This window comes from Delphinus delphis, chromosome 11, assembly GCF_949987515.2.
Source record: "Delphinus delphis chromosome 11, mDelDel1.2, whole genome shotgun sequence".
Taxonomy (NCBI): Eukaryota; Metazoa; Chordata; class Mammalia; order Artiodactyla; family Delphinidae; genus Delphinus; species Delphinus delphis.
This window is the reverse complement of record NC_082693.1, coordinates 38,001,845-38,025,384: the sequence shown is the minus strand read 5'-3', so window position 1 is coordinate 38,025,384 and position 23,540 is coordinate 38,001,845. Positions and strand designations below refer to the sequence as shown.

The following is a 23,540-nucleotide window of genomic DNA, read 5'->3' as shown; positions in this document are numbered from 1 at the left end:
GTGGGAACCCAGCAGATTGGGGTATTTGTTCAAAATATAGATTTTCCACTTCATGCCAGTAGGACTGAATCTGAATTTGAGGGGATGGAACTTACAATCTGATAAACTCCTGGAATGATTTTCAAAGACATATTAAAATTGATTTTAATCACAATTAACCCCCCCTCCAAGAAAATAATCATCGGTGAAACAGCAGGGGACATGGATTGTTAGAGACATGTCTTCCTCTGTCCAGGCAGGCTCAGCAGCAAAGGGAAAGGGACACAGGTGGGGCAAAAAGGGGGTGAGTCCTAGAAAGCCGGGGGCGAGGCGTGCGACTCCTTCCAAAACCCTCGGTGACGCCCTGAGCAGTTACGGCGCCGGCGCTGGGGGAGCTGCTGTCCCGGAGCCACTGTCTCTCCGCGGACTCAGAAGCAGGAGTGGAGCGAAGAGGGGGCGCTGGGCCAGCAGCGCGGCGATGGGAACTGAGGCCCAGGGAGGCGATGGCTTTCCACACAGAGCCCGCCTAGGACTCTGGAATCCCGAGCTCGACCTTCACCCGCCGGGGGCGTGGCCTTCTAGCCCAGCTCCTCTGGGATCTCAGCCCCACCTCCAGCGCCCACAGTCCCCGAGCGCCGTCCTGCCTCTCCAGCCTCAGTGTCCCCACCCGCGGCGGGTGTGTGTGTGTGTAGGGCGGGGAGAAGGGGGCGGACGGGGTGTGTGCATAGAAGCGCGGCAGTGGGAGGCTCGGCAGCGGGATTCCCTGCGGGAAAACGGCCCCATCCCTCCCCCGGCCTGTTCGAGACCCTGAACCGAAACAGGAGGCAGGAGGCCCCCGGCCGGCCGGGAAGCGGCCCCAGCCCGGATTTCCCTCCCGGGTGGGGCCGCAATGACTCACCCCCTTCCCCCTTCCCCCGGTTTCCTTGTTTGCATTTCTCCTCCCGGCCACGTGGCGGCCGGTGTAGCGGCCCGCAGCCCCTAGCCCGACACCCCCGCCGCCGCGGCCCCGGCTCGCAACCCAAGGGCGCTCCGGCCCGCCAGGGTTTCTCGGGACCCGGGCTCCCGCCGGCTCGGCTCACCCTGGGCTCGAGACTCCGCCCCTCGCCCGTGCCCGCCCCCGCCCCCGCCCCCTTCCCTACTGTAAGGCCTGGCGCGTCCTCCCCGCCCTCCCGGTCCTTCCCGGGAAGGGAAGAGGGCGGGCCGCGCAGGGGGTGTGACAGCTCCCGCCCGGACCAGTGCCAGCTGCAGCCTCGCTTCAGCGCCCGGTGCCAGCTGGCTCTTTCGTCTGGGACGGAGGGGAGGCTCGGGGCTCCTTGTCGCTGGGGGTGGGGGAACACCGCCCCTCAAGTCCCCAGCTTTCCCCCCACCCAAGAGGAGCCTCTCAACCCAGCCTGGCTCGGGCTGCCCTGGCAGCGGGTCCAGCCAGGAATTGGCCTGCTCACTTCGCCTGGGACTTACAGCAGGGGCTCGCTGTTGGCGGGGGGAAGGGGGGCGGGGGGTCTCCCGTCAGCCCCCGCCTTTTGCTAGAGGCTGCACGGCTGTGCGAGCTCGAGGAAGAATATGAAGGTGGGTAAGGTGGGGTTAGGGGGAGGAGGAGCCGGAGAGGAAGCTGGCACGGTCGGGGAGTTGGGGTGGGAGAGAGAGGCTTGGTCAGGGGTGAGGGAGGTGGAGAAACGAATGGTTTGAGCTGAAGCTGCATTTCTGGGGCATCCAGAGTCCGTAGTCCCATACCGGGAGTCGGTGGAGATCCCTGCAGGGCCATGGGCGGTGGAGTGGGGCAGAATTCCCCAGAAGACCGGGAAGAAGGACCTGATCTCTGGTGCGCCAGCTGGAGACCCCTAAGTGCGCCAGACCGGCAGGCCCCAGTGAAGGTCTTCCTGTCCCTCCCCCGGCTCCTGGCAGGGATGCAGCACCTCCGCCTGACCAGTCCAGAGGACTCTAGGGAAGTGGTTCTGCCTGGGGCAGTTGTGCCTTGGTCCAGCTGCCCCAGGCCCGGCCTCATGGCTGTCTGCCTTCCTCCTCCCGTCACAGGTGAGCTGGCCAGGTGAAAGCCGCTGGCAGGTGGGCCTGGCTGTGGAGGACAGCTCAGTTCTGGGAGCCCCGCCGGTGGGAGGGCTCCCGGACGTGGTGCCGGAGGGGACGCTATTCAACATGGTGCTGAGGAGGATGCACCGGTCCCGGAGCTGCTCCTACCAGCTGCTGCTTGAGCACCAGCGCCCCAGCTGCATCCAGGGGCTTCGCTGGGTGAGTGCCCACCCCCTGCCCGGGCCAGGCACCAGGGCTGGAGGGGGCCCTGACCGGAAGAACGGGCATGCTTCCGGCGGCCCAGCTCGCTCTGGGGGCATGAGGGGGACAGCTGGGGTGGACAGTGGGTCAGGCAGCTCGGCTGCAGTGTGCGGGTGGCTCACACAGCTGCACTGCGTGTGCATGTGGTGCCCAAGTCCCCCCATTCAGGCATGAGGGGAGGGGTACAGGGATCTGTCATTTAGTTGTCACCTCTGTGTGCCTAGAGTTAGGTGCTTGCGTGTTCTCCAGGTGGTGGTGGGAGGCATGTATGAAATGCTGGGGACCAGGTCAAGTGGGGCGGGTGTGAGGTAAGCTTGGTTACTGTTCTTTAAACATCGCCGCGACAACATTCTCCTTTAGTGAGGGCTGAACTGCATCGAGTCTGCTTTTGGATTTCGGGGTGAGGTGGTCATGTGAACATTGCTTGGCATCTGGCTTTGAGGGGCTCAGGGGAGAATTCTGAGAAGTTTGGAGTCTCTGAGATGAACGGAGCTCCCTTTGCCGGTGAAGAATCTCTCTGGAGCTGCAAGAATGAAGGAGAGAGAAAGGGTGTGGGGGAAGGATGTGGGGGGGCTGGGGGGGCAGGATAAAGGTTGCAGGATCCAAATCACAGAGAAGCTCTCCCCAACCACCCAGACTTAATAGGTTCTTCACCTGAGATTCGTTGTGTCTATTACCTGTGCCCAGCCTGGGTGGAGGTGAGTGCGGGGAGAGTGCTTGGGCAAAGGGGCGGAGAGAAAGCAGGGCTTGGGAGAGCTCCTCTCTTATCAGCAAATTCCTCTGAGTAGAATGACCACCACTTTCTGCCTCCTTCCTCCTACCTCACCCAACCACCATTTATATTTACCAAAATATGAAGCTGGGTTGAGAAAACTGAAGCCCACCAAGGTGATGGGGTTCTCCTTGCAATGGGAATCGGGAGGAGAATCTAGGTGTCAGTCCCCAGCTCTCCCCCAACCCCTCCCTCCCTGGGTCTTCCTGACAAGGGGCCTCATGGGCCTGGGTCCTGTTCCAGATGACGCTCTGGAGGGGGCAGGGGAGCTGGGTTCCCTCTGGGCTTCGCTGTCTGCCCCCCTCACCCTCCAGGTCACTGGCAGTAGCTACTGCTTGGAGCCAGTGGGCTGGAACCCTCCCTCCCTCTTTCCCTCTCAGGCTATAATTACTTGTGCATTTCCTGTCCCCTTCCCAGCTTGTAGAGGCAAGGTGGGGAGTGGGGGGAAGGTCAGGTGCCGGGACAATGAGGTCACTGGAGGATCCCCTGGGACCCAAAGTCTGGGAGGGGGTGGAAGAGGCCGCCAGGCTGTCTCCTGGCTCCCCCAGTCCCCCAGAATTGAAGGGCTGGTATGCATGGGGAGGCTGGAAGAGTGAGGGTGAGGGTTAGTGGAGTAAAAAATGGGGTCAGAGGCACAGAAACAAAGCCCCTCCCCTGCCAGGTATGTGTGGGTGTTGGTGATTAGAGGGAACTTAGATTTTCAGGGCTAGAGACGGGGCACATCCTCTCCTGAGGACCATCTCTGGGGAGTGGGGGGGCAGAGGTGGTTTCAGCCCGTTGCGTCTGTGGTGTTGTTTTTTTTTTTTAACATCTTTATTGGAGTATCATTGCTTTACAATGGTGTGTTAGTTTCTGCTTTATAACAAAGTGAATCAGTTATACATATACATATGTTCCCATATCTCTTCCCCCTTGTGTCTCCCTCCCTCCCACCCTCCCTATCCCACCCCTTTAGGTGGTCACAAAGCACCGAGCTGATCTCCCTGTGCTATGCGGCTGCTTCCCACTAGCTATCGATTTTACGTTTGGTAGTGTATATATGTCCATGCCACTCTCTCACTTTGTCACAGCTTACCCTTCCCCCTCCCCATATCCTCAAGTCCATGCTCTAGTAGGCCTATGTCTTTATTCCCATCTTACCCCTAGGTTCTTCATGACCTTTTTTTTTTTTTTTTTCCTTAGATTCCATATATATGTGTTAGCATACGGCGTCTGTGTTTAAGAGACTCTGGGTACCTGTGAGCTGTACCTCTCTTCTCTGGATGATGCCTTTGGCCGAGGAGGGGCTCACATGAGGGAACAAGTACCCGGCAGGGAGCGTGCACACACAGGGTGAAGGGTGGATGTCGAAAGGAGGTGGGGCCCAGAGCCCCAGGAGGGCAGTGCTGGGAGTTATTCAGGCCATGCCCCCCTCTTAGAAAATCAAGGGGGAAACCCATCAACCTCCTGAGGTCTGAAGAGAGCACTTTCTGTTCCTACTAGACCAGGACAAGAGAAAATGAAAGCAGGTTACAGCAGGAGGGCCTGAGGTTAGATACAGAAAGGACTTACCAACCACGGCAAAGCTGATGCTGGAATGGGATGGAAGGACGTCTCCTTTGGAAAACATGAAGGGGAGATGAGATCTTGTCCGACGTCCGGGAGCCTACAGAGGGACCGATCTGTCTAGAGGCAGGGGCGAGATCAGGACGACCTCTGCTGGGTCCTACCAGCTCAGAGAAGCCTGGGATGCTTCTCTTTGAGTGACTTATTTGGGGGACGTGGCTCTATTCTCGAACTCAGAAAACATGCTTTCATCCAACCTGTCCAAATCATGGTAGTAGCTAATCGTTGTGTAGTATTTATATCCCAGGCGCTATTATGAGCTTACTTTGTCATACCAGATAATCTCACAGCAGCCCTGTGAGATAGCTACTAATGCCATCATCTCATTTTATAGATGCGAAAGCAGAAGCACAGAGAGGCTAAGTGAGAGGTCTAGGGTCACACAGCTGCTAAGGGACAAAGCTGGGTTTTGGTCCTAGGCGATCTGGCTGCAGAGTTCAAGCTCGTAGTGGACTTTCTATTGCTGTGGATGGTAACACCGACACCCCAAAACATCACCCCCACTCATGCATCCTTTCCCAGTCCCATCGTACACACAGCCCTGGCCTGAGACCCTAGCTGTGGCCTAAGGGAACTGGTCTGACGGGTCCCAACATGGCTTTCTGGCTCTGTGCCTGCCCCTCCAGCGCGACTCCGACCCTCAGTGACGGGGGTGGGGCAGGCCATGGTGCTGATGCCAGGGAAGCTAGCTGGGACCTCCTCTTCCACCCTGAGTCCTTCCTGTCCAGACATGAGAGGAGGCGGTGGGTGAGGGCCTTCACCCCTGCCGTACCAGCCACTGCTCTCCAGCTGAGAACCCTCTAAGCTGACACTCAGGGTTATCAGATCAGGGACAGGGTCAGCGGAAGTACAACATTTCTTGCACTGTGTCCAGATGACAGGTGCCCAGCATGAAATAATAATGTTACATCAAGGTACTTAACACTGACTAAGCAGTTACTACAGAGCAGGCGCGGCTTCGAATGCTGCATGTTATGAACTCATCGGATCCTCAGAATTACCCTGTGGGACAGGTGCTGTTATCATCAACCCCATGTTACCGAACGCTGAAGCACAGAGACATTTATAAGCAGCCCAAGGTCACACAGCCAGCTGGTAATGGGGAACCGAGATTTGAACCCAGGTGCCTGGCTCCGGAGCCCACACACCTGCTGCTCTGGAATAGCGCCTCCAACCCGATGCTGGGAACATGGCAGGGGTCCAGAGGGGCTATGGAACTTGGTCTAACCCAGTATTTTCCAAACTTCCTTGCCCGTGGAACATTCCTGAGGGCGGCATTCACCTCTCTCATCTCTGCTTTCATGGCACACAGTGGGGGAAGCACGGGGCCGCGGAGGCACCATGGGATATGGTAGGGCTTGGTGGCTAAGGACGTTGGCTTTGGAGTCGGAGAGGCACAGCGTGAATCCTGGTGCTCCTGTTTACCGGCTCACAGGGCAGGTTATGTAACCTCTGAGCCTCCTTTTCTCTAGCTGTGAAATAGGAGACAAACACCTACTTCAGGGTCAGCGTTGGTAGGGTTATGCAGTGGGATCTTAAATTTCTAAGCGGTTGTGTGACTCTGGACAAGTTGCTTCATCCCTCTGGGCTCCTGCTTTCCTCGCAAAATGAGAAGGATGCCTTCCTCAGCTCTGATGGGCCAGAGCCCCCAGCTTCCGAGCCTTCAGCCTCCGTGCACATCCCCTGGGGCAGGACAGGAAGTGCTTTAAGCAAGGCCTGAGGATCTGAGATCTGAGTCTTGACCAGCCTGGCCACGTGACCAGGCACCTCCCCTCCTGATGTGCCCTGCGGGGTCACAATAATACCAGGAAGGGAGTGTGTGTGCGCGGGAGCCTGGGTCGTGGGCACCGAAGGGACTTGGGGCAGGGACTGGGGCCACCTGGGCACTCTGACAGCTACAACAACAAGTCATTAGCACTCGGTACTGTTTGTTCCAACACAGGGGGCTGGCTGGGTAGAACTCCTGCCCTTCCCCCTCCTCGTTTCCTGTCAGTAAGTCTCCAGGGCTATGTCTGGCACCAGGATGGGCCCCATGACCGGGTCAGGGATACCTATGGGACACCTAGCGACTTCCGCCCGGCGTTGGGCCAGGCACCTACGCGCGCCAGACCTCAGGCCTCTGCCTGGCACACGGTGGGAGGATGCTGGGACCAGGGGAGGGGACTGTGGCCCCAGGCCTGGTCGTACCCTAGCTCCCCAGCCAGGTCCTCTTCAGGCCCTGTGTGCGGATGGGAAAGCAGCAGAGAGAAGTGGGACGGGAGAGGAAACAGGCAGGTGTGGTGGGTGGAGTGGGACCAAGAATGTGAGCACTTCTGGTAGGAACTTGAGTTTATCCGTGACTGTGCGGCTGTGTCTGAGTTACAAGCGCACTTCATCTCTAGACTTTTGTTTCTTCCTAAGTCAGGGGGGATAGACAATACCTGCTCTGCCTACTTCCCACCTGATCCTATTCTATATGAGATCAGATGAAATCATGGAGGTAGACATACTTTGTAAACTTCAAGTGCCTGCCTTTGGGATGGCTCATAGAGGGTAGGGCATCCTGTCCAGAGATGCCCACAAATTCCAGTCCTCAGGTGGCAGGAAAAGAGGGCCATGGGAGGCTTTCATGGCCGACATCCCAGGGCACACAGGCCCAGGAGTCCTGGATGCCCAGTTGATGCCAAGGGCAGGGAGACCTCGTTCTCCAATGATTTGTACGTAAACCCCGTCTTCCAGAGCTGTCCTGTGTGCTAGCAAGACTGACTCACTGTTACAGGGCTATTTATGAGCTAGCAGCGACGGCATCTTGGAGAGGAAAGGGGCCTTCCAGCTTCACAGATCAGTAATAATAACTAACATGTATATACAATTACACGTATATGTCAGGCAGTGCTTTAAACATGTGATCTCTATTAACTCACATAATCCTTCCTAAAGCCTGAATTGTTGTTAGGAATGTTTTATAGATTTATAGGCAGGGAGAGGTTAAATCATATATTCAGGGTCACACTGCTAGTAAACAGAGGAGCAGGGATTTGAATCCAGGAGTCGGCTCCAGGGTTTGTATTTTTAACTACCAGTCTGCACCGAGGCCCACGGAGGGCAGGAGTTTCGCCCACGGCCCTGTGACTGGGGACTGACCCTGGCCTGGCAGGAGGCCCTGGGACGCCAGGCCTCCCGAGCTGCTCACTTTCTGGCCTCTCCCTGGCCTTCTTATCTCACGTCGTCATGCTCCCCCCAGCTCCACTGTGCCCCTTCCCTACACGGTGCAGTTTACCTGGGAGCCTGGGCACACCTGGGCCCTGAGTAAGCAGAACTGGAATCTCATCTGTGGGGATGTACCGCTGGAGTCAGGAAGCAAGACAAGGGTCTGGGGATAGGGCAGCAGGGCGGGCATGAGGCGGACGCCTGGCATATGGGGGGTGCTCAGTGAGTATTTGTTGAAAGAGTAGCTAAGTGGACGCCTGGAGTCGGGGACTGGGCAGGGGCTGGGACTGACGGGGGTGGGCATCTGACAGCTGGGTTTAAAGGCCTGGCACTAATACTCAAACCCTCCCACCGCCCTCAGACGCCACTCACCAACAGCGAGGAGTCCCTGGATTTCAGCGTGAGCCTCGAGCAGGTACAAGCCACGAGGGGTGGAGCTGGGAGGCGGAGCACAGCGAGGGCTTCAGGGCCTGAGCCAGCTGTGCCTCTCCGGGCCCCTAGGCCTCCACGGAGCGGGTGCTGAGGGCGGGGAAGCAGCTGCATCGGCATCTCCTGGCCACCTGCCCCAACCTCATCCGAGACCGAAAGTACCACCTCCGACTCCACCGGTGAGTGGTGGCCTTGGCTACCTCCTCGCGCACCCCCTCCAAATCCTCCCCACCCCCTGTTTTCTTTCCCTTTCACTCTGTCCAGGCACCTGGGCCCAGCCCTGCTTCTAGACCCAGGTGCTTTTCAGATGGAGTGTTCTTCCCTCTCGCCTCTCCCGTCCTGCCATTTGAGACTCCTTCTTCTTCCCTGGCCCCTTCACCTCCCAGGCAATGCTGCTCTGGCCGGGAACTGGTGGATGGGATCTTGGCCCTGGGGCTGGGGGTCCATTCCCGGAGCCAAGCCGTGGGAATCTGCCAGGTGCTGCTGGATGAAGGTGCCCTCTGTCATGGTGAGCCCTAGCCCTGGGTGGGTGCCCGGGGCTGGGCAGTCCTGGGGAGCAGGCACTGGTGGGCATTGCAGCAGGGGGCCTCATACCCACGTGGCCTCAATTTCCTCTCCTCCCCCACGCCTGGGCCTCTGCCCCCCAGTGAAACACGACTGGGCCTTCCAGGATCGAGATACCCAATTCTACCGTTTCCCCGGGCCGGAGCCGGAGCCTGCAGGCCTCCACGAGCTGGAGGAGGAGCTCGTTGAGGCTCTGGCCCTGCTCTCCCAGCGGGGGCCTGACGCCCTGCTCACGGTGGCGCTTCGAAAGCCGTAAGTCGGGCGCCTTGCATCTCGCAGCCCTGCTCTCGGACTCGGTAGTTTCGGTTTCCCCTCTGAGGGGGTGGTCCCTTACTTTTTGTGGAGGGAAGGGACCCTGGCTGGACCAGAGGCCTGAGCTCTGGTCTGCATTCCGCCATGGACTTGCTGTGTGATCTCGAGCCCTCCTTCCCCCTCTGAACATGGTCCTTCCTCTGTAACTGAGGCCGTGGGACACGTGGCCTCCGGAGACGCTACCCACTCTGCAATGCAGAGAGACGGAAGGCTTTGGAATCCGCCGGCAGGTCTGCGTTCAAATTCCAGTTCCACTGGCTACTAGCTCGGTGACCTTGGGCCTCTCCATGCCGGCTTCCTCTTCTGTCAAAGGATAACAATACCAACGTCATGGGGTTGTCGTGAGGGTGGAATGAGGTAATGCGTGTAAAGCGCATGGCCCCGTGTCTGGCACACAGTGTGCTCCCGGTAAAGACTGGCCCACTATTGATAAACAGCTACTGCTGGGGCACCGGCTGGCCCAGGCCCAAGCTGGGTGGACGTGGTGGCTTCCCGCTCCTGGCCTTGGGCCCACAGCTCATCACTTCTTCCCCGCCTTCCTGTGCCCGCAGCCCCGGTCAGCGCACAGACGAGGAGCTGGACCTCATCTTTGAGGAGCTGCTGCACATCAAGGCCGTGGCCCACCTCTCCAACTCGGTCAGTCCCCCGACCCAGCCCTGCCCTCCCCACCCCCAAACCTCCCTTCCCTGTGACCGCTGCTGGGCCAGAAGACATTCCCCTCCCCTTCTGCCTGTGGCTGGGAAACCTCAGTCTAATTTCTTGCCCCCGGCATCCTTATCTGTAAGCCCTTCTGCCTCTCTTTGCCCATTTCTTCCCCTTGCTTTGTCTCCCGCTGAATCCCAGGTCACCTGACCTAACTACATCTCTGTCCCCTGAGCACTTGTGGCTTCGGACCTAACCGCCTCACATGCTCCCTCTTCCCCTGAACTCACCTCATTGACCCTCCTCTCCCCACCCCCAGGTGAAGCGGGAATTAGCGGCAGTTCTGCTCTTTGAACCACACAGCAAGGCAGGGACCGTGTGTAAGTCAGACGGGATGGGAAGCTGGGCACCAGGGACCTGGACATGGGCGGAGGCCACAGGGAAGAAGTGATGGGTCCCCGGGGGCATGTCTGATCTGTGCTTCTCTCAGTGTTCAGCCAGGGGGACAAGGGCACCTCCTGGTACATCATCTGGAAGGGATCTGTCAACGTGGTGACCCACGGCAAGGTGAGTCTTCCCTCCCTGCCCAGCCCCCTGGGGTTGACCTCATGGGCAGTGCCTTTAATAGACCCAAGGCTGCCAATCTCCCGGGTCTCCTCCTGCCTTGGTGGCTCTGTCCGCCATGGGTCTGTCCCGGCGAGGGCTGGGCGGTGGGGCTGGGCTGTGACTCAGGCCTGGCTGCAGGGCCTGGTGACCACAGTGCACGAGGGAGACGACTTCGGACAGCTGGCTCTGGTGAACGACGCACCCCGGGCAGCCACCATCATCCTGCGAGAGGACAACTGCCATTTTCTTCGCGTGGACAAGCAGGACTTCAACCGTATCATCAAGGTGCCATTGCTGGGGGTGGGGAGGGCAGGGGACGTGGCAGGGACATGTCTCTGGAGAAATGGTGTGGGGCAAAGAGTAAAGACCAGAGAGAGCCTTTAAGGGTCAAGGAGAGGTCGAGGGTGGAGAAGCTCGGGGCGCTGGCTGCAGGTGGCAGCCCAGCCCTGCGTGTGTGAGGAGGTGCAGAGCGTGCTGAGGAGGGCCAGCGAGCCCTGGGGACCCTGGCTCGGGTGGGAGACCAGGGGCTGGGCTTACAGAGGGGTGGGGGTCTAGGGTGCAAGGGGGTGCAGCATAATGGAGCGTGGGATCCACGGAGGGAGCCCTGGGAGGGATGGGGTGGAGGAAGGGCTCAGGCTGGGTGATGGGCAGGGGTAGGAGTGGGGGTTAAAACCAAGGTCATGGGCACTGAATGGAGTGGGAGAAGGGCTGAGGGTCCCTGTGGGAGCCTTGTGGGGTTCAGCGTTTGGAATGGGGGAGGGAGAGGGAGAAGCTGTAGGGTGGGGAAAGGAGTCATGGTGTATGTTGAGCACTGGGTGTTGGCTTGTTCTCCAGGATGTGGAAGCAAAGACCATGAGGCTGGAAGAACATGGCAAAGTGGTGTTGGTGCTGGAGAGAACCTCTCAGGGCACTGGCCCTTCTCGTCCCCCAACCCCAGGCAGGAACCGGTAACATACCCACCATGCTCCCTTTCCATACCACCTCTCTTGCCCACCTCCTCTCCTTCCATTTCCCAGGCTTTACTCCCTTCCCCGTGTCATACCCCTGCCCTCTGGCCACCTGGGGGTGGAGAGGCTTCCAGGGACTAAGAGGCATCCCCTGAGTTGGTCCCCCCTCCACCCCAAGGTGAGAGAGGGCTGGCAAATAGGGATGAGTGATATGATTGATTATTGATGTCTGCCCCGGCTGTGGGAAGGGGAGTCGTGGCATAAGTGCTATGGACTGGCTGCTTCTGCTAGGTATATAGTGATGTCTGGCACCCCGGAGAAGATCCTAGAACTTCTGTTGGAGGCCATGCGGCCTGATTCCAGTGCTCATGACCCAACAGGTAGGGGCAGGAGACACCCTGACTGCTCTCTGACTCATTGGGTGGTCAGCACAGCATGGGAGAGGGCCAGGCACCCTGCCGTCTGACCTCATCGGGTGCTAGTTTGATCCATTTGGTCAGTTGACAGGAAGTTTGCATTCCTGTGTTCTTGGTTTGGGTGGGAAGCGCGGTGACAGGGACTGGGCATCGCTGGTCCCTTGCCCGTGGTGGGATTGGGGAAAGGGATGCTCCAGCTGTGCATATACTTGTGCTCAGTAGACGTGACCGCTGAAGCCCCCACCTGTCCCCTGTCCCTGCCCTACAGAGACATTCCTCAGCGACTTCCTCCTGACCCACAGTGTCTTCATGCCCACTGCCCAGCTTTGCGCTGCCCTCCTGCACCAATATCCTTCCGGCCCCAGGGGATTAGGATGGCGTGTGGAGTGGGGAGAAGGAATCCCTCGTATCGTGGCTGTGCTGAACCCCCCGAAGTACCAGCATCGTGCCAGGCCCAGCTTGTGCATATGGGCTCTGGGCGTCCTGCCCCTCCCTTGCCCAAGGTGTGGTGGGTGGTCTGGTTAGATGTTGTGGTTCCCTTGACGGGTGCCCACTTTCCACGCGGAGCCCGTGGGAGGCAGCGAGCAGGAGTGCAGCACCTACATCTGCAACAAGAGACAACAGATCCTGCGGCTGGTCAGCCAGTGGGTGGCCCTGTACGGCCCCATGCTCCACACCGACCCTGTGGCCACCAGCTTCCTCCAGGTACCTGGGCGTGAGGCAGGGCTGGACCGGGCTGCCCAGGGTGGATGTGGAGTCTCAGTGAACTTTGGCTCCTCCCAGAAACTGTCAGACCTGGTGAGCAGGGATGCCCGGCTTTGCAACCTGCTGCGGGAGCAGTGGCCAGAGAGGCGGCGACACCACAGGTGATGCTTTGGCTCAGGTTAACTCGTCACCTGGGGGACGGGCGGCGCAGCGGGGATGGAGAGCACTGCCTCTGGGGCCAAGCACGTGGCTTCAGTCCAGGCTGCACCACTGTAGCTATGCCGCCCTGAGCCCATTACCCTCACTGCCCCCCCACCCCCTAGGGCTTCAGCTCTTGTCTGTAAAACTGGGAGAATACCTACCCCTCACTGCACCTGAAGAGTGCAGCTCAGGGTGTGCTGTGCTCACTTGTCTAGACTTGTTAGTGTTCTTACCGGTCCCCTTGCTACTCGCCCTCCCATCACGTGCTCCTCCGTGTGCTCACGCAGCCACAGTCATTCGTGGGCCATCCTTCTAGCCCCAGCACACCTGCTGTGCTCACTGCCTCCTAATTATTGCCAAGCACCCGTGGTGCCAGCTTCTGCCGGCCAGCCCGGTCAATTTCCTAGCGTTTACCTCGCCTTCCGAGACCTTCCCGCCCTCCCAGGCATCCCATGGGGGCGGCTGAGGTCCAGGGAGAGCTCCTGTGCAGGCTGCCTGCCCGGACACCGCGTCCCTTTCTCCCTTGAGCTCTCTTTCCCTCCCTTGCTGGCCTGGGAAAATCCCAGGATCCAGGGGCTGGATTTCGAGTCTTGCCTGTCTCACCAAATCTTTGATCCTCACCAAATCTGCAAACCTCTGAGCCTCTGGTGAGGGCAGGTAGAATCCAGAGCCCGTGTCGTCCTCTCTGCTCCTGACCCCATGTCATCCCGCCTGCAGGGGGCCCTGCCCGCCACTCTCACCTCGCTCCTCTCTTGCTCCACAGGTTGGAAAATGGCTGTGGGAACGCATCTCCGCAGATGAAGGTGTCTGCCCCGAATGAGGTCCTCTCGCTTCTGCGGGGCCCCAGCTGTCCCCACTCCTCCAGGGACCGCCGGGCCCCTCCTTCAGCCCCTACCGAAGGGGCTCTGCGTGGGCAGCCCCCCCGTCCCCTGTCGGCCCCAGGCACATCCTTGGGTCTGGGATAGGTGTTCATGGAGCTCAGGCTGCATGTGGCGCTGGGGCCAGGCCCTGCAGGGAGACACAGAGGTCTAAGGTCACTGCTCCCCCCGCCTCCCCCAAGCCAGGGGGCTGTTATTCCATCCGGGAGGTGATTCATGCTCACAGTTAGAGCCAGCTAGCAGTTCCCACCTGGGAGGTGAGGGGTGGTGCCTGGGGGTAGCCTCGGAAGCCCAGGGGTTCCTGGGGGCCAGTGCAGGGAGCCCAGAGGAAGGCAGGCCGAGATCCCAGTGCCATTCCCAGCAGCAGGCGGGGCGGGGGGAAGCAGGAGGAAGAGCCGTGATGGGCACGAGATTTGAGGGATGGGGCGGAAGGGGCTGGGCAGCTAAGTTGGGGCTGGCTGGGGGCTCATGCATTGGGAATAACACCTAGATGCCTCACCTGGGCCTGCAGCGCCCAGCTGCTTCTCCCACCTCATCCTGCTCCCCCCTCCTCCTCGCAGGCTCCTTTTCGGCTAAAGGTGAAGTTCAGCCCCTCCTCAGTCTCCTGCCCTTACCTGCTGGCCCCTCTCCCACCGGCTCCCCTCCAAGGTGTCCTCTATGGTTTTCCTCAAAGCATTATCCCAGTGGAATTGTTTTCTTTGTTTGTGTACTTGCTTATTGTCTGTTGGTGTCTGTCATGTCCCACTGGAATGCCCGCGTGAAGGGCCTTGACCTCTGTCTCCCCAGCCTGTGGTTGCCACTCAGGGAACGGCCGGCGGGCACTGCGTTAGGTGCCGAGGATGCCGTAGGGGGCGGGGGGAGCCACGCTGGCCTCGAGGGGCTTGCAGCGAAGCGAGGGACGGGGCTGCAGGGCAATCTCATGCTGTATAAGGGCGAAGACAGGGGTCTCTGGAGACGGGAAGGGGAGGGCTGACTCCGGGTCAGGGTCAGGGAGAAGTGACCGCTGGGCCTGGAGGAGAGGGGGGAGGTGGGCAGGGGCCAGAGCAGGTGCCCCCCCCCCCCCCCGCACTGTGGGCCACGGTAAGGGGCCTGGCCTTTGACCCCAGAGCAGCGTGAGCCGTTGAAGGTGTCTGAGCCGAGGACTGACAAGATGAGATTTGCGTATTGCATAGGTCAGCTGAGGAGACTGCGCTATCCAGCAGACAGTGACGGTGGGAGCCGTGATAGGAAGCTTAATCGGGCTCTTGTCAGGCAGATGGCAGTGGTAGAGAGGGAGGCGCTCGAGAGGTGAGGCTGGCGGAGAATAGCTGGGCCGTTTTAGTAGATAAAGAGTGAGGCAACACACAGGCTGGTGGACCCTGAGGTTGGCCTGGGCTGGGGAGGGGGGCACACGGAGACCCCAGGACTAGAGACATGCCGTGGGGAAGCGGGGGCTGGGCAGCAGGAACCATGAGCCCAGGGGAATGGCGGAAGAGTAGCCTGGCAGGTGGGATGAGGGATCCGAGGGGTGTGTTGAGTTTGGGGTGATGGAGCACAGACGCGGGAGGATCCAGGAGGCATTTGAGACCAGGGCCTGGAAGAACATTCAGTGCTCAGTGGTATGGTTTTAAGAGTCTTCCATCTGCGGGGGTGGGGTGGAGTGGGAGGGTGCGTGAGGCTGGGGGGAGCTCGGAGGGGAGCGCAGAGATCTGGAAATCCAGGGAAGAGCCATGAACCAAGGTCCGAACCTGATCTGCCACCTTCAGAGCAGGTAGAGAGTCAGTACAAGAGTTAGAAAGAGTGGTCGGTGTGCAGAGGAGCTGTGTGAGGGAGGCCTCTGGCCAGCGGGGGCTCCCCAGCAGCCCACTGTGGTGGGGCCATGGAGGAAGGGCTGTGGGGTGACGGGGCAGCTGACACAGTTGAGTGCTGGTGGACAAGAGCGGGGTGTGTGTGGGGGGGGCGCAGGTGGCGGGTTAGGATTCCAGCTGGGCCACTTAGCAGCTGTGTTTCTTTGGGTATGTTACTTAACCTCTCTGAGCCTCACTGATCTCATCTATAAAATGAGGATAATAATATTTTGTCAAAGGGCTTTTGTGACTATTTAGATAGTTAAAAGATGCCTGTACTTAGCCTGGCATGTAGCAAATAGCAAATGGTAGCTGAAGGAGGAAAAAACCGAGATCAACAGCTGAGGTGTGTTCGTATTAGAGCAATTCTAGACCCATCTGGTAGAGGGGGTAACACACACGTAGGGGGGCACAGACTTTGCTCTGTCTCCTCCAGGAGCCTCAGTCCCCAGCGCCTTACCTGGCCCAGATTCATGGGCCAAGCAGAGCCCCAGGGTGGTGTGCGTGCCCCGCGAGTGCCATGCTCCTGGTGACAGAGGCCCCTCCCCGTCCCTGCATGCTCTCCTGTGTCCTCCCGGCCTTACTTTCTCTCCCTCTCAGGCCCGGAACATGCCTGTTTGGCTCCCCAGCCAGGATGAACCTCTCCCCAGCAGCAACTGTGCCATCCGAGTCGGGGACAAAGGTTGGTGGTCTGTCCAAGCCAGCCAGTTCATAGCTCGAACCCTACTGTCATCACCCTTGACCTTGGGGCGCCTGGCCGAGGATGGCATGCCACGCTCCTCGGGGTCTGTGTTCCAGGCTCCCCCTCTCCTTGGCTCAGGGCCTCCCACCCACCCAAGCTACTCCGTAGTGCCCTTGCCCGCCTGCTCGGGACCCTCCCTCCGCTGCAGTCGCTGCCCTCTCCCTCCTGGGGTGGGGAGACGAAGCAGCCCCCCCCCCACAGCTCAGCCAGCCTTCCTCTCCAGTCCCCTATGACATCTGCCGGCCGGACCACTCGGTGCTGACCCTGCAGCTGCCTGTGACGGCCTCAGTGAGAGAGGTGATGGCGGCGTTGGCCCAGGAGGACGGCTGGACTAAGGGGCAGGTGCTGGTGAAGGTGAACTCTGCGGGCGGTGAGTTGTGTCTCTGGGTAGGGTGGCCCCAAGGGAGGGGACCCCCTCAGAGCCGTGCCCATCCCCCGAATTAAGATTATCATCATCTCTATTATCTTTATCATGTTAGTGATGGTTGGCATTTATTGGGAGGTTTCTTACATCTCTTCAAAGTGCTTTGCATGTGGTGAAGTGCATGAACTCTGGGGCCTGTTGCCCACATTTGACTTCTGCCCTTTGGCTCCCTTCTCTCTGTCCCTGGGCAGGATGCTTAATCTCTCTGGGCTCTGTTTCATCATCTGTAAAATGGGGATGAAAAGAGTGCCTGCTTCATAGAGGAATTGTGAGGATAAATGAGCTCATCTATAAAAGTGTTTAGAATGCGGTCTGACCCATAGTCAGCACTACGTTATTATCTGTTATTACGTAGCTACTGCTACGTCATTATCATGCTTACATATTTATTGAACTCTAATAGCAATCTTATGAGATAGGTATTCTGATCCTATTTTCAGACAAGGAAACTTAAGCTCAAAGGGGTTCAGTGATTTTCCCAAGTTCACACAGCGAGAGCATCGTCGAGAGCCTTTGAATTCGGGTAGTTGCTCATTTAGTCTGTAGTCATCTTTGAGGGTCAGCTGTGGGCCAGCAGTGTGTTAGGAGGTAGAGGTACCATGGCAGGTAAGATAGAGCAGCTTGACGGTTAAGAGCCTAGACAGTGGACTCCCAGATCTGAGCTGGAATCCCAGACCCACTGCTTACTGGCTGTGTGATCCTGGGCGAGTCGTTTAACCTCTGTGAACTTCGGTTTCCTTGTCTGTCGAATGAGCACTGTAACTGTACCTATCACATAGGACTGCTGTGGCTATTAAATAAGCTACTGTGTTTAAAGCCGTTAGCACGGGACCCAGCATAAAGCTGGTGCTCGGAATACGGCAACATGAGGATTATTAAGACCTGCCTTTGGAGAACTTGGGACATTAAAAACCACTGTTGTCCATGAAGGACACAGCCCAGGTCTGACAGCTGGAGCCCAGGGTAGGCAGCTGAGAATAATGGCAAGGAATGGCAGGGACACTGGCAAAGCCTCCTTCCTTCAGGAAGTGGGGAGAGAGGATGAGGTCACCTGTGCCTATGTGCTGCTCTGGGAAGCACTGCCCTCTGGTGGCTACCTGGCAAGTTGCAGTTGTTCTAAGCCAGTGTTTATTGAGACCCTACGTGCCTCAATATTTTATTACAAACTCCATAATATGTGTATATTTCCTTGTAAGTCACATACGTATATTCCTACCCTAATGTTACATGATCATAACACAACACACAAAATAGAAGTGCAAAACAGGTGAGAAAAACCAATAAAGTGAAAGAGCTAAGGTTTTTTCCTGGACACGTGGATGGTCTTGTGTACCTTACTTTGGAGGCTGATGGTCTAGGGCCTGGGGACTCAGATATGACTAAAAACCCAGTCTCAGTCCACAAGAGCTGATGAAAATCCGCACAAAGATTTCTGCAGGGCCTTTCCCAGTTCTCAAAAGGCCTGTATATGTATCGTGTATTTATAGCCACTAGTTATATTTATATCAATGATTTCATTTGACTTGTGAGTAGTCAGGGAAAATCTTAGTGTCTCCGTTCGACAAAGGAGGAAGCCGAGGCTCACTGAGACTCCAGCGTTGCCTAGCGTCAGCCTGTCTCACTAAGACTCCCCTTTCATCGTCCTTGGGCCGTGCTACCCTGTGTGTGCGGATGCGTGGGCATGCGCACCTGTGTATTTAGAGCACCTGCCCAGGGCTCCAACCCTGCTACGGGGAGAAGAGACCTTCCAGCCTCCTGAATGGGGTCTCCACCCTGCCTCCGGTTGCTTGCTGGCCGCCCTCTCTGTCCCCACCCGGCACAGCCTCTGCTCTCTTTGCAGACACTGTTGGCCTGCAGCCAGATGCCCACGGTGTGGCCACATCCCTGGGACTCAACGAGCGGCTCTTTGTTGTCAACCCTCAGGAAGTGCACAAGCTGGTAGGGACAGGCAGGGCTCCAGGGCCTGGGGAGGAGCTGCGTTTTGCGGGTGGTAGGAGTGGGTGCTAGGGTCACATGGAGAAGACGGGGAGGGCTGGCTCTGACTGCTGCTGGGCCTTAAGGAGGAAGAGGAAGGAGTTGGCCTCAGCCAATGGGGAAAGTCCCCAGGATGTGGGAGGGGAGAACGGGTTGGGAGCTCTCAAGGGGGAAGAGGGAGACCTGCCTCATCAGGGGTTCCCCAGAGAACAGGCACCCTACAAGGAGGGGTCCCAGCGTCGGGGAGCTGTCTGGGACATGCCTCCTTGGGAAGCCCCTCCATCAGATGCTCCTCCAGCCCCTGCCCTCCCTGACATTCCTCCGACCCTGGGCACAGAGGCTCCTCCCACCCTGCACCTTTCCCCCGGATTCCCCAGGCAGCCCCCCTGAGCACTCTTCCACCTGCAGACCCCACACCCCGAGCAGCTGGGGCCCACCGTGGGCTCTGCAGAGGGGCTGGACCTGGTGAGCACCAAGGACCTGGCGGGCCAGCTGACGGACCACGACTGGAGCCTCTTCAACAGCATCCACCAGGTGCAGGGGCAGAGCGGAGGGGAGGGGGCCGGCGATGTGGGCTCCCCGCCTGCCCCGCGCTGACCGCTCATGCTGTCCCCGCCCAGGTGGAGCTGATCCACTACGTGCTGGGCCCCCAGCCCCTGCGGGACGTCACCACCGCCAACCTGGAGCGCTTCATGCGCCGCTTCAATGAGCTGCAGTACTGGGTGGCCACGGAGCTGTGTCTCTGCCCTGTGCCCGGCCTGCGGGCCCAGCTGCTCCGGAAGTTCATCAAGCTGGCTGCCCAGTGAGCGCTGTGGGCTGGGTGCGCTGGGTGGGCGGAGTCCTGAGGCTGCCTTTACTTAAATGCCCGATCCATGGGCAGGGTGTTGCCAAATCTGCCAGCCCCATGCTTCCCTGGGTCCCCTGGAGCCTCCGCCTCCCCACCCCGTCCGGCCCCAGTGCCCGCAGGCCGCTGGACCCCAGGCCGGCTGCTGTATGGGTGCGGGGCTTTGCACGTGGCTGAGGGTCTCTGGGTCTTCTGTTCACAGCCTCAAGGAGCAAAAGAATCTCAATTCCTTCTTTGCCATCATGTTTGGCCTCAGCAACTCGGCCATCAGCCGCCTGGCCCAGACCTGGGAGGTGAGTACCATCTGCCGGGGCAGGCCAGGGCCTTCCCACCTCGGTCCTGAGTCAGGCCCCTGCCCGTTCTGGGGGTCCTTTTTGGGGATGGAGCTCCCACCCCAGAGCAGTGACAGCCCCGCCTGCCTCTCCTTCACAGAGGCTGCCCCACAAAGTCCGGAAGCTCTACTCGGCCCTCGAGAGGCTGCTGGTGAGTGCTGGGCCCCGGTTCCTCCCTCCAGAAACCCCGATTCTTGGCTCCCTTGCAGCCTCTCTGCCAGTCCTTGTCTCCTTCTGGGTCCCCTTGTCTACCCTGGGTCAGGGCCTGGTTCCCTTTGGCCTGTGAGTTTGGGGTGCTGGCTGAGGAACAGGTGTTTAGCGTGATTGGGTAGTGTGCTATAGCGCTCAGTATGTGTGCTGGGGGGATGGCATTTACTGTGGCTATGAGGTCCTGCATGAGGGCAGTGTCTGGCCCTGGGGTCTGAGGTGCCAGGGGACCGCTGGGGGACGCTGGATTCCAGCTGACCTGCCTCAGGACGCAGGAGGCAGGTCCTGACCTCAGCTCCCATGGTGTTCTGGGGCCTGTCCGTGGCCCCTCAGGAGACTCAAGGAGCCCATGTGCCAGCCCAGGCCAAAAGATGAGGAAAGATTTCAGGAGCCGAGCCCTCCACTGCCAGGAGCTGTTAGGGGGGCTGGTTTGAAAGGTTTGACAGTATTCAGGGGAGAGCTAGTGCAGGGTGCTTTCATCAGCAAGGTTCTAAGACGCTTGAGGAAAAACTTCTCCTGGGGCTCAAGAGGCTCAAAGGAATTTACCCACTAGAGAGAAAGAGGTAGAAACAGGGACGGAAAAGAAAGAGTTTTCCATGAAACCTCAGGGCCCCTGTGATAATGGCCACGACGTGTCCTTGGGGTTTAATCAGAGGCCAGGAAGCCACATCACGCAGACTGGCAGTCACAGGTCCAGGCCCCTCCCGCCTCCGCAGAGCCTGCCTTGGTGAGATCTGGGGCCGAGAGGAAGCTGAGCTCCAAGGGGATGGGTGCACAGCCTCTCCTTGGGACGGTGGGCATTGGTTGCGCTGTGGCACGTGGTGGGTTATGGTGTATGGGACCTTCCCTCTCTCACTGTGGCTTCTTCCCTCTCAGGACCCCTCATGGAACCACCGTGTGTACCGTCTGGCCCTCACCAAGCTCTCCCCTCCCCTCATCCCGTTCATGCCCCTTCTTCTCAAAGGTAAGAGGGCCAGTATCCACCTCCCTGTCTCCATCCCATCCATTCCTGCCCCTGTGTGTCCATCCGACCCTCTGAGTGATTCCAGTGCGCTGATGCCCTGGGGGACACAAAGATGAACTAGGAGTTCACAGGGTAGGAGCAGAGTTAAGACATGCAGACATTAGATGGCCGATGATACGAGGCCTAAGAGATACAAGGAAATCGCTCCAGGAGGTTAGTTGGGGAGGAAGAGGGCCATGTGGGGGACCGACAGGCCCGAGCCCCCCTGTTATTGACCCCTCACCTTTCCTTGGCTGCTGGAAGGGGAAGGAGTTTGGGGACCTATGAGCAAAGCCCATCTCTTTGCAGACATGACCTTCATCCATGAGGGAAATCACACGCTGGTAGAGAATCTCATCAACTTTGAGAAGATGGTGAGTCCGAGGAGAGTGGGTGCCTGACACTGGAATGGGCTGCAGGCTATGCACGTGGCTGAGGGTCTCTGGGTCTTGCAAGACGATGGCCTTGCAAGGGCTTGGGGATGGGGAGGGAGATGGTCTAAAGTTGTTCTCAACAATATAAATATGAATTCTTCCTTTAAAATAGCCATTACTCCATTGCATGCCCTCATGAGGGTCTGGTCTCCACTGGGGAGTGCTGGGGTGACAGCCTCAACTATCTTGCTCTTCAACCGGAGCCCCCTCCCGTCTAAGCCCTCCCTGACCTCTGTTCTTCCCAATGCCTGGTCCCCACTGGGTTTCTGGGTGAGCTGGGGCACAGCAGACAGGACCCCATCTCCTACAGCCACTAGTTCCTACGAGCACTTCAGCTGTCCCGCAGGCCACACCAGGGTCCCATTCCTCACACTGGGTCTCACGTCCTTGCTTGGCCCGCAGAGAATGATGGCCAGAGCTGCGAGGATGCTGCACCACTGCAGAAGCCACAGCAACGGTGAGAGGGCGGGTTCCCCACGTGGGTGCCCCTGACCGGTGTCCCCTTCAAGGCACTGGCTTGGTCCTGTCTCGCTGACTCCCCCCTCTCACCCGCCAGTGCCTCTGTCACCGCTTAGAAGCCGAGTCTCCCACCTGCACGAGGACAGCCAGGCGGCCAGGATTTCCACGTGTAAGTGCGGGCAGGGGTGGGCGTTGACGAGTTGGCCATGGCTGGCATTTACAGGCACGTGCATACGTGATGCTGATGACGCTTCACAACACCTCTGTGAGGTAGGTAGAATGTTATCCTAACTTGAAGATGTGCGAACGGGCTGGAGCCTTGAAGAAGCCTGTGGAAGCCACAGGGTTAGATAGAGCTGGGACCCAGGTACTCTTACTCCAGATCTGCGTTCTTTTAATTGGCCTTCAGTTGCATGAAATGGGATTCACTGTAATCCACAGTTCATACCACACCGTCCTCATTATTTTAATATATGTATGTAGATTCTGATAATACAATGGGCACCTCTGGACCCAAGCCAAACATGAGGACATTGACAATAGCTTCCATCTCCCTAGTGGTGTCCCTCTCCCCTGTCCTCGTGCCCCTCCCGCCCAGGGGAGCCACTCTCCTGAATTTTGAGTTACTCGTTTTCTTGTTTTGGAAAATAGGTTTATTATATATACGTATGATAAAATATATATGCACACGCACATACATACACATCTTTTAAATACCTCATATATATATGACAACAAAATATTCTTTAGTTTTAGTTGTTTTTGAGCTTAGTAAAAGGGGTATTAAACTGTATGCAATTTGGGGGGCCTGTTTTCTCCAGTCTGTGCTCTTGACCGCCATGCTATTCTGCCCCAGCAGGGGGGCGGGGTGTCTTCTAGATCGGCCCTGGGAAGTGGCAGGCTCGGTGGCGGAGGGCAGGGAGGCCGATTTGCTCCTTGGAGGAGGAGGGGTGGGCTCTACAAAGTGCGCGGCGCCCCCCCGCCGACCACCCCTCCCCCCCTCCCCCCACTTAGGCTCGGAGCAGTCCCTGAGCACCCGGAGTCCAGCCAGCACCTGGGCTTACGTCCAGCAGCTGAAGGTCATCGACAACCAGCGGGAACTGTCCCGCCTCTCCCGGGAGCTGGAGCCGTGAGGAGGGGCCGGGCTGGAGCAGGCACTGGCCGCCGGGAGAGCCAGGGCGAGCCGGGCCAGGAGGCCCACGGGCTGGCCGCGCCGGGCAGGGGCTCTCCGCGGACTGAACTTGAGGCCCTGGAGTGGGCGGCATGGAGGCAGCCGTCCCCTTGATGACTGGTGGCCAAGGAGGACCTCGGAATGGAATGAGCCGGGGCCCAAGGCCAAGGAATGGGGGACAGAGAAGCCCTGGAGTGGGTGGGAGAGCAGAGCGCTCCCTCTGTGTGTTCAATAGAGAGCTCTCCGCACCAGGTCTTTTCCAGATTCCATGCCTCTCGGCTTTGTTGACCGGCCATCGCCGGGCCCCTGGGGTGTGTTTCCGCAGTGGACCGAGCGTCTGCATGTGTGTGGCATGTGGGTGGCAGGGGCAGGCCCGCTGCCCGGGGAGGTGGGGAGGCAGGGAAGGGTGGGGGCCGTGCTGCTTTTCTTTCCACGGCCTGTGCGATAAACAGCTGGGTGTGGTCGGGGCTGTTTGTCTGGGAGTGGTGGTCCCGGAGGAGACTTATTGTTACCCTAAGCGGACAGAGAGGCTGTGTTCTCGGGCCAGCCCCGGGGGGTGTGGCAGGGAAGGCCGAGCCCTGCCCCCTGCCCGG

The 23,540-nt window shown here is 58.8% G+C and overlaps 1 protein-coding gene across 3 annotated transcripts; it reads left to right on the top strand.

Annotated features, from left to right (window-relative positions):
* Positions 1 to 1,267: 1,267 nt before the first annotated feature.
* RAPGEF3 (Rap guanine nucleotide exchange factor 3) lies at positions 1,268 to 23,209 on the top strand. 3 transcript variants are annotated; one of them, XM_060024643.1, is made up of 29 exons: positions 1,268 to 1,545; positions 2,011 to 2,223; positions 8,193 to 8,246; positions 8,333 to 8,439; positions 8,647 to 8,768; positions 8,908 to 9,076; positions 9,688 to 9,772; positions 10,098 to 10,158; positions 10,269 to 10,345; positions 10,523 to 10,669; positions 11,219 to 11,331; positions 11,623 to 11,711; positions 12,016 to 12,094; positions 12,302 to 12,452; positions 12,531 to 12,613; positions 13,417 to 13,456; positions 14,092 to 14,109; positions 15,958 to 16,039; positions 16,323 to 16,469; positions 18,364 to 18,461; positions 18,906 to 19,031; positions 19,118 to 19,299; positions 19,544 to 19,634; positions 19,774 to 19,824; positions 20,757 to 20,844; positions 21,193 to 21,257; positions 21,720 to 21,774; positions 21,874 to 21,945; positions 22,791 to 23,209. In XM_060024643.1, the coding sequence occupies exons 1-29, from the start codon at positions 1,540 to 1,542 to the stop codon at positions 22,907 to 22,909; spliced, it is 2,790 nt and encodes a 929-aa protein (XP_059880626.1). In that variant the 5' UTR covers positions 1,268 to 1,539; the 3' UTR covers positions 22,910 to 23,209. The 3 variants fall into 3 exon arrangements, with proteins under 3 accessions (XP_059880626.1, XP_059880625.1, XP_059880627.1); XM_060024642.1 differs by having other exon boundaries at positions 14,092 to 14,181; XM_060024644.1 differs by lacking the exon at positions 14,092 to 14,109.
* Positions 23,210 to 23,540: the final 331 nt, after the last annotated feature.

Excerpts from the sequence above, each read along its gene's own strand:
- RAPGEF3 (XM_060024642.1), top strand. Across the intron at positions 12,614-13,416 it reads GAGAGGCGGCGACACCACAG|GTTGGAAAATGGCTGTGGGA; the intron begins GTGATGCTTTGG and ends CTTGCTCCACAG. Across the intron at positions 16,470-18,363 it reads GAAGGTGAACTCTGCGGGCG|ACACTGTTGGCCTGCAGCCA; the intron begins GTGAGTTGTGTC and ends CTCTCTTTGCAG.